Source organism: Gymnoscopelus microlampas (assembly GCF_963454915.1).
Source record: "Gymnoscopelus microlampas genome assembly, chromosome: 19".
Classification (NCBI taxonomy): Eukaryota; Metazoa; Chordata; class Actinopteri; order Myctophiformes; family Myctophidae; genus Gymnoscopelus; species Gymnoscopelus microlampas.
In genome coordinates, this window is record NC_139956.1 from 9,548,315 (window position 1) to 9,558,502 (window position 10,188).

Genomic DNA, 10,188 nt, shown 5'->3' on the forward strand with positions numbered 1-10,188 from the left:
AGCTCTATGATTACTTTTACTTTTGGTACTTTAAGTACATTTAGATGCCAATACTTTTGTACTTTTACTCAAGTACATTTTGAATCCGGACAGAGTATTTCTATATTGCAGTATTGATACTTTTACTTAAGTAAAACATGCGAGCACTTTTTCCACCACTGATTGCGTGAGACTCAAGCCCTATTAAATATGAGGTGAGGGCTACGATGTGAGCACGGATTAATATTGAGAGTAAAATGGTAATATTATGAAATACTACGCAATTCCAGTGAGTACATCAATAAAATGGTTTAATATTTTGAAATAATAAACACTTGCTGCTCACACCACACAGCCCCACGTCATAGGTCCCTCACTCGGGGGTCTCCAGTCTGCAGATGGACGCTATAATGATGCTATTTGCGCAGCGTTTAAACCGCGCCCATCTGTACGATTACGATAACATGGCAGAAGGTCGAACTGGGGCATGCGGACGGTTTTGGCCAACGTTGCTTACTTTGAATTATATACAAGCTCACCTAGAAACCCTACAGTTCAACAATAGCGGAATAGCCTGCATTTTATGGAGGACACTGTGGATTGTGGATTTTAGACAAGGCACTTAATCTACTGTCTTTAGTAATACACTAGGGGGCGCAAAGACAACGGATGAATATCTGAAGGTCTTGTCCAAAATTGTCCCACTGCTGTGAATTATCAGGGGACTGGCTGTGTGTGAGGATCATAACACTCACAGTTCCAGTGTGTGACCTTCTAATCTAGACACATCTGTAGATTCTAGATTCTAGGATCAGAATTGTGTCTGACCCAGAAACAAATTGCCAGTCATGTGTCATGGTTTGAGTGATTATGATAATTTACTGTAGCCTACTTGTAAGATCAGAGTTCGAGTTAATAAACACAGCACTGCTCACATTAGATCAATGAAGAAGTACAGCAAGGAACGGTCTCAATATGTCTCAAGGTCAGGAGCAGGATTGGTCTGATGTTTTTGGTTCAGTCAATACAGTTTAAGTCATGGGCACATTTTAAAACTACTGTTTTGAAAGTGTTGGCTTCTGTGGCTCAATTCTCAAACAGATATTGAATGTGTTTTATTACGCTTTTATGTGTATAACCTGGGTACGAGTTGTATTGGTTTGTGTTTACTCGTATTTCTTTAACCAAAATAAAATCATCAAATCAAACCTTTAGGCCAGGGGGTAACCAGAACTGTGGACTCCTGAGTGAGAACACTGGGCACCATTTATTTTATTATTATTATTATGTATTTATTTTTGATTTTCTATCTACATTTATTTTACAAATGAGGGGCCAAATACATATAATAGTTTTTTTTGTTTACCATTATATTTAAGGCCAATATTTCTACAAATGGTACAAATTGCTATACCCTGTAATAGCCAGTCATTTTAAACAAGAAGTTGAAGGATAAACTTAGGTCTGATAATGATTTAGAATAATTTTCTGTTTAAGAGCAATTTGGAGGTCCTTGGCATGAAAAGGTTTGAGTAGTGAGTACCACTGGTCTAAGGGAGGATGGGCATGGAGGAAAATGTAACCATTAAGCCAGAAAGGTTGTTCATTCTTTATTGTGAATTAGAAGTAATTTGGTGCATGTCAGATTAGACAAAAGTGTGAAAATCAGTGGCCTAATTATAATTATGATTCAAGATGCACATATAATTCCATTAAGTAACTCCATTCAGCTACCTGTTATTACCAGAATGATGCAAGTCATTTCAAGTTAACATTCATACTAATACACTGTTAAAAAGTGTGCTTTGTAAAGTTTCTCTTAACAGACTCTTGCACTTGCCCTCCCGTCGCCACCTTATTCATGGGAAACAATACTGCGGTGTCTTTTACATGTCGTCCTGACCAAAGGTAAAAAGAACCTCTGCCTCTAAGCCAAATGCCTAGCTTAAGTCTAGAACGCTTTGTTTTATCTACTATGCAGGGCAGCTGTAAGAGGAGACTGAGGCATGCTTGACAGCTGAGTCAAGGTCCAAATCCTTCCCGTTGATCTGGATCTTCTCCAGGCAGCCTTTCAAGTAGTTGGAGCCCACATAGCCCTCACCCTCACCTGAAAGGGGAACAATAGGGGAAAACATAGAGACAAATGTAATATGTTGTATACAATTAATTGCTAAAGGAATGACCAGGTTTTTGGTACTCTCACCTAAGAGGCCTCCGATGGCAAAACGTCCCTCTTGCATCATATTCAAATAACCTTTCTGCATGCTCTCTGTAATGATAGACTCCATTTCGTGCTCTGTGGGGTTCTTATATCTCAGAAATTGCACTGAGTCCTTTTGAAAGATTATTGCCAGTCTATTGAAACTGTGTGCCATGGTGAGTTCATCTTCACCAAATGTGAGTGTGACATCCTGCAAATTCAAGAGAAAGAAAGGCCTACAGTAGTTTACTTGTTGCATAAAGCAATCTGTCTGTCTGTCTGTCTGTCTGTCTGTCTGTGAGCAGGATATCTGGAGCAGTTATGAACAGGCTTACATAAAACTTGGTAGATAGGTTGGTCTCGGGCCAAGAAAGAACAGATTAACTTTTTCTTTTTTTTAAAAAGATATTTCTTTTGGCTTTTTCCTGCCAACCTGCCACAACTTCAACTTTAGTTTAGATGTTTGTACCTTTGTGTTCTTATTGGCTTCCAGTGTTAACATTAGCGCTTGTCCAGGAGCTCTGATGCTCAGAATGGTCCCATCTATCTGGCTGAAATCTCCCCACATTTCCATCTTGATCTTCGCGTTATGCTGGAATACTAGAGGAAGAAATATTATTGTATTGAATTAATAAAATTTACCATTTTTGTTTGACAGGTCAGTTAAACATTATCCATTTAGCAATTTCCGCCCTAAAAATGTAATCGCCGAAAGCCAGCTAAATTGTTCCCTTAATGTTTCCTCTGTTCCTCTATGATGCTAACCAGGACCATATATTAAATAAGAGTGAAGCTATCCTCTGAGAGTCAAATAAAATACAATGCTAATTATTTTTTTAATATTGATTCCTCAGTCGTCATGTAAGCATGCCTGCCTTATCTCAGGTGAGTACAGAGCTAGACATTAAACCAGGGGCTATTTAAAGCCTTGCCAAAATCTTATACAATCAAGAGCTCTGTTTCCACCTGAGATGTTGTAGACGGCAAAACCATTGCCAGGGAAGTAGCTGCCAGGTCGGATGTTTTGATAGCAGGGCCAGAGCTCCTCCTCCTCCGTCTCCCAGGGAGTGCTGAGGTTCAGCCAGTTGCCTTCCCGCACACAGGCATCCATCTCCGGCTGTAACTGCAGCGGCGACAATGAACCAGTGACATAGAGTGCAGAGAGGGAAATTACATGTGTATGTGTGAGACAGTGAAACACACACACACACACACACACACACACACACACACACACACACACACACACACACACACACACACACACACACACACACACACACACACACACACACACACACACACACACACACACACACACACACACACACACACACACACACACACACACACACCCACACACACACACACACACTGCAAACTGGGTGAACATGCAGTACTGTACCGGGACAATTAGCATCCCCTTGTCAATCAGGATCCCACCGACGGCCATCCGGATCTGGCCCGCAACAAGCTCATCAGGTGATTCTTTAGTGTCCATGCCCACCTCCAAGGCCTTGGATCCGTCCACCTCCAGAGACACAAACTTCCCCTTGCTGGCCATCCCCAGCTGCGTGGAGCAAAAGAACACAAAGGCCCAATGCACAATTATGCAATTATACAGCCAGTTGTAGAAATGTTGCAGCGACTTTAGCTTAGTTTGATTTGGTTCATTTACATTTACAATTCCCACCAAGTTGAATGAAAATACGTCCTTGGTTTTCAACTTGACCTTGATTGTGACCTTGGCCTTTTTGACCCAAAAGTTAATCATCTCTTTGGGGCAGCCTGCTGTCAATCCATCCATCCATTCTCTATTTTGCTAACAGTCAAAGCTTAACCTTGATTGTGAACTTGACCTTTGCCCGTTTAAACCCAAAGCTTCCTAGTCACTCCTTTTTTTTGCCCATGCCCATCTTTTCTCAAGTTATCTTGCTAACAAAGATACAGACACAAGCAGACAGGACCGATTGCAAATGCAATACCCTGCCATGTATTGCTGCGGGTTGGGTAAAACATGACAGAATCACATTCATTTTACAGAGCAACATTTGCTGGGTCAAGAATACACAATGATGATAATAATGATAAGTGTTGTTTGTGACATAACATAGTATGCCTTTTACCAATTTTAAGCTGAGCTTACCTGGTGCCATTGTCCATCATTGATTTTAGGTCCTCCTGCTGCACTAACCAGCATGTTTTCTTTTTTGATCTGCATCACAGGGACACCCTCATGCAGGGATAAGACAAACCAGTCCTCACCATCTTTGGTGTCCCCATAGAAGACTGCACCCTCAGGGTCAAACGTCCGAAACAGAAATGTTGACATATAACTGCGGAGTAGGAAAGAATGGAATACCTTTAGCGCAACAGTTAAGCCTTTAGGACTGTGTTGCTTTGCTGGACATTTTCACTTGAAATTCTGTTATTTTCTGTGAGCTTTGAAAACGTACACAGACTGACAGAATGATCGAGTCATGATGAGTGTGATGGTGAAGGCTGTGGACCCAGGTTCAAGTATTACACCTTGTCGCTTTGTTGAGCTGCACGGTTGCACAAATCAGGATTACAGTATGCTTGACATGACATACCTTCTAATCTCAGAGAGGTTAGCTGAGGTCTGGAGCAGAGGCTTCCAGGCTTCCCTCTGCTGGCCAAGGTACATGGATACCCCACCTGATACCTGGGTCTGGATGGCACATGTTTCAAAAGGTTTAAACTCTTAATAACAACAATAAATCCAATAAAATTCTTCATCTTCTTGTCCTCAAATAGAGGATGTATACCGTTTTGCAATCATGTTAGGTAGATGCAGACAGATTCAGTGTCTCACTTTCTAACTATAAGTATAGTAGGCCTATAGACTAGAGTTCACCTCCAATACAGTGAGTATTTAAAAGGATTATGACATGAGAAAATCATTCTCATTGACAACTGCATCTCATGGCATCAAACAACTGTGTATGAAGCCATGCTGAATGAGCCATGTCAAACTTGAAAACTTTCAAAAGATAAAACATTCAGCTGACTTAAAACGGTATGCTACAGCCAAATGTAGGTGAAGCATGATCAATGTTGATCATCCCCTCCCACTGTTGGAGCAAAGTCCTGCTGAATTGGCTAGTGATTACGGTGGTCTGAGGGTCAGGCCCACTGACAGCAATTTTGGGTGTGAGGAAAACTTTTTGGGTAGAAATTTCCCCAGGTCAATCTCACCTCTCAATCTTACCAGGCAAACAAGTATGGGTTTTCTGGTACTGTACAGAAATAAAAAAACACGTTGCCAGCACATACTATGTTTGGTTCTTTGATCGATGCACCTCCTTCTCAAGCAGATACAATACTCACAACCCTGACATACATGCAAAGACACTGACATGGGAATGAAGTACATTCACGTTACCATGAACGTGCAGCTGTTTGTTGTAACTAAACAGGCATGTTGGAACCAGCCGGTACAGTTCTCTAATGTAATCGCCCATCCTGGTGGGATGCATATTATACATTCATTCTGCAGCTGCATCGCAAAACTGATGCAAGGTTCAGCACTGGAAGTGCATGTGGCTTGAGGAAGAATTATACTACATTGCCATTATGGTTGTTTATATCTAACCTTTATATTTAACCATCACTTATAGTACTTATAATACATTATGATAGACATGATATTGTGTAGCTTGTAGGAGCCAAGATGTCTCCGCTAGGCCTGATAGCTATTGTTTTGGTTCAGCGTGTGTTGTTATGGTTCAGCTTGTCCATGTAGCAGCTAGAATAACTATGGTCTGATCCCTGTGCTCGTCGGCAGAACTACCGTACCACCGACATGAGTGTTATTGTACTTCTCCCCATGCTATCATGTACATTAAAGCGTATCTATCACCACCTAGATATTGTCCTCCTCCTCTTGCCTCATCAATTACTGATTGATCCAGAATTCCACGACAGGCTGCAGCATATGGGGGACTGACTGCATCTTCAATGGTAAATCCTGGGTGAACGCCATGAGAGCCTTTCGGAGTGTATCAGCAGCACTATTGAAGAGGTTTCTATCAACTGACATTTGAAGAGATAGAACACTTCCTGGCCTCCATCACACTGGCCAATACTGGGTAGATAATTCCATTATTCCTACATTCATGATGAGACTTTTGAGGATGATGTAGACCAGGATGTTGGGGAAGAGAATTTTGAGGCTGCCAATCAGGATAGCTAAGAGGATGTGGTGGGTGTTTTTTTCTGATCCTGATTATGAGTGGGAGCATTCAGATGCTTAATTTAGTTTATTATCATCTTTAAAGTGGTTGATTTAATCACCACTTGACCTTTTAGCAAGTGAGATTGACCCAAAACAGCAGAAAAACAGCATTATAGGACAAGTGGATCAAAAGTTAAATGTTCGCCATGGCGTTCAGTGGCCATCTTGGATTATGCAAATTACAAGAATTGCCCAAATGGCAACTTTGGGCAACCAAGCCATAATTGTTCTAGGACACCATATCCTATATTAAAACTGGCTTAAGGGAGGACCGGCCGGCAGGCGGTCCGGCTGACGGGCGGACGCCCAAATATGGAGTGTGTTGTCTAACCTCAATGTGTCGTCATGGCATCAGGCGCAAACAAATCAGTCAGCTCCATATATGGGCACAAAAGGGGACATGCCCATATATGTGCATTTACTGATGACATCAGGGATCTCCATATATGGGCATAAAAGGGACAAGGACTGACAGATAAAGAGATCTCCATATATGGGCATATCAGTCGGATTGGCGGTGAGACGTAGGTGGGAGGCCACGTAGCGGCCCGAACCTCTAGTAGTGAATACAAATTAGAAAAAAGACTTAATCGAAAATAACTTTAGTCATGTGACCTTTGCCCCGTGGAAATAATAGTAATAAAACGCATTAATGTAATGCTGGTATAACGTCCCATGTGTATTGTATTATTATAATCATCATCATTATATTATTATTTTAATTTTATCTTCCTTTAGTTAATTTTGATTCCTCGCCAGGCCAGGTTGCCTACCCAGGGCCCGCAAAGTTTGGAAGGCAGTCATAGTCAATTGGAATGGAACCTGCAAAATCTGACAGATGACCCCCCCCCCCCCCCCCCCACCCCCCCCACACACACACACACACACACACACAGCCACGGCTAGAATGCACAACGCACATACAGTGTTTTAATGGAAACAATGTTAGCCCTGTTATTTGCAAAGTTAAACACTGTTTTCCCATTTCAACATAAAACCATTATGATGAGCTGTAATGTGTCTATTCAGAGCATCATTGCTACACTCCCATATTTTCATATAATTTGGCTTGTATATTTTCAACATTTCATATTAATTTGACATAATTGAAATGGTGCTGACCAGTGGCCAATATGGCATTTTCTACAAAATGTAAAAATTCCCGCTAATAGACTGGCCCGATTCCTCAACTCTCTTTTCTATTTACCATACCATTCAAAAACATCTCAACTACAATGAGGGTAGATTGCGCAATATTCTTTTTAGATTAGCAGGCTAATCCTGTTCAAGACATGGGTCACATATCTATCAACTACACACTAATAATGGCACGATAAAGCATGTGTGCTCACATACCATCCCTTGTGCCTCTGCTCTCCATTGCAGAAGAATAAGGCTCAAAGAGATCAGCAGTCGACCTGTAATCGTTTTCAACGCAGCCATTCTTCAGTTTGTTCAGCCCCAGGCTTACCAATGTCCAGTCTCTTGAGCCCTAAGGGGGTCCACTCAATCCAAACTAGCCTGAGGCAACAGTGGTGGGACACGCTTAGGTGCTTTGCACTTGTAGGCAACTACCACAGAGCAGAGGGCAAACAATGCAATGGTCAGTGCAACACTTATCGATCCCTGAGATAGTTCATGTTTGCATCTGTCTGGATGTCTGAGGTAAGGGAAAACAAATAAAGAGAGAGAGAGAGAGAGAGAGAGAGAGAGAGAGAGAGAGAGAGAGAGAGAGAGAGAGAGAGAGAGAGAGAGAGAGAGAGAGAGAGAGAGATGCAGAGAGAGAGATATGCAGAACAAAACCAATTAAGGATAATTATGGCTGTGCATTACAATAATTGTGCTTTCAACATGTTGTTTCACTATTGCCTCCTGTGTACAAAAATAAACACAAGTGCAATGGGAAATGTACTGTACAGTGCTATTACCTTCTGTGTACATAATAGGCTATACGTGTAATGATTCAAATTTGTTTACACATATTGCCCTTATCAGCCTCTGTATTTATCCAAAGTACATTTTACTGTGTAAATTCTTTGTAATACTGTTGTTACTCAGTGTAATGCACCAACCTCACAGAGGAAATTCTGCATGTGCAAACATACCTGGTAATAAAACTAATTATGATTATGATCTTCTAATTCTAGAAAATAGTACTTTATATTATGCCATGTGTAGTATAAGCAGACACAGTTTTACAATGTCACCAGTCTTTAAATGATCTCTGTTTCTGGGCACAGTATATTGGACATTTCTGCTGGCTGGTTGAGTGACCCATCAAACCGTTGGTGTCTGTTTACCCATCACTCTGGACCCTTGAATGTTCACTGCAGGCTATGACTCAGTTTGTGTGTATGTGTGTGTGTGTGTGTGTGTGTGTGTGTGTGTGTGTGTGTGTGTGTGTGTGTGTGTGTGTGTGTGTGTGTGTGTGTGTGTGTGTGTGTGTGCGTGTGCGTGCGTGCGTGCGTGCGTGTGTGGGTGCGTGCGTGCGTGACAGACAGACAGACAGACAGACAGAGGGAGAAAGCGATGAGTAAGAAGCTTATAAAAGTAACACACACACACACACACACACACACACACACACACACACACACACACACACACACACACACACACACACACACACACACACACACACACACACGCACACGCACGCACTCTCTCTCTCTCTACTCTCCGTTGGCAACATTCCTATGACACAATCATCTTCCAGGAAGGCCACTGTGATGCTGGGAATGGTTTGACACATGCACGCACTCGCACACGTGCACACTCACACACGCACGCATGCGCGCACGCACGCGCGCACACACACACACACACACACACACACACACACACACACACACACACACACACACACACACACACACACACACACACACACACACACACACACACACACACACACACACACACACACACACACACACACACACCTTTGTGTGTGTGTGGGCTTCAGGGTTTAAAGTCAACATGTCAAATTGACTTTGACTGCACCTGAACAAAACACTAATCTTCGACATTCAACTTTGGATGTTTAGTCATTTCATTTGGATGAAGTTAATCAATTTCAACTAACAGATTTGAGGTTTATTCTCATAATATTAACTAACATTAACCATAGATGTATTTTCTCTATTACAGGTGACGTTTAAGTTAAAACTAACGATCATAGGGGCGTCCGCTGGCCTAGCGGTCCAGGCGCATACCACATGCTGGTAATCCAGCTAGACAGCACGTCGCAGGTTCGGCTCCCGACCCCGACTATGCTGTATGTCATCCCCCCATCTCTCTCCCTATTTCCTGTCAGCCTACTATCCTATCAATAAAGGCAAAAAAAGACCAAAAAATATCTCTAAAAAAAGAAAAACTGACGATCATAAAACCATAAATACCTCATTTTATTTCCTTACACAATTTATATTACCATAACAAGTGATGATGGTTTTAGGAAACGTACATCTGGTTGGAGACACACTTTAGTTCCATGTCAATGATAAAGAAACAGAAAAGAGAAGCCATTCAAGATAGTCTAGTAGCAAAGGCCCTCCGATTTTGAGGTACCACTTCCTGAGCTAGAATAAAACACAACCATGTTTTTTCTTAGCTTTAGAGTCTCCCATTAATTAAATGGATTGTTTTTGGGCTTATTTATAACAAAGAGCAGCCAAATTAGGCCAGTCTAAATAGGGGAAAGCTGACAAGAAAGCCTACAACTTGAGAATGCTCACTCATACATACATCT

At 41.8% G+C, this 10,188-nt stretch overlaps 1 protein-coding gene across 1 annotated transcript; it reads right to left on the reverse strand.

Moving 5' to 3' along the window:
- Positions 1-1,952: 1,952 nt before the first annotated feature.
- On the reverse strand, positions 1,953-9,723 carry shbg (sex hormone-binding globulin; the record flags this gene model as incomplete). The annotated part of the gene is made up of 10 exons (XM_084042247.1): positions 1,953-2,086; positions 2,183-2,390; positions 2,649-2,779; positions 3,146-3,302; positions 3,585-3,749; positions 4,326-4,515; positions 4,774-4,871; positions 6,315-6,424; positions 9,114-9,169; positions 9,653-9,723. 10 exons carry the CDS (start codon positions 9,721-9,723, stop codon positions 1,953-1,955), a joined length of 1,320 nt encoding a protein of 439 aa, XP_083898373.1.
- Positions 9,724-10,188: the final 465 nt, after the last annotated feature.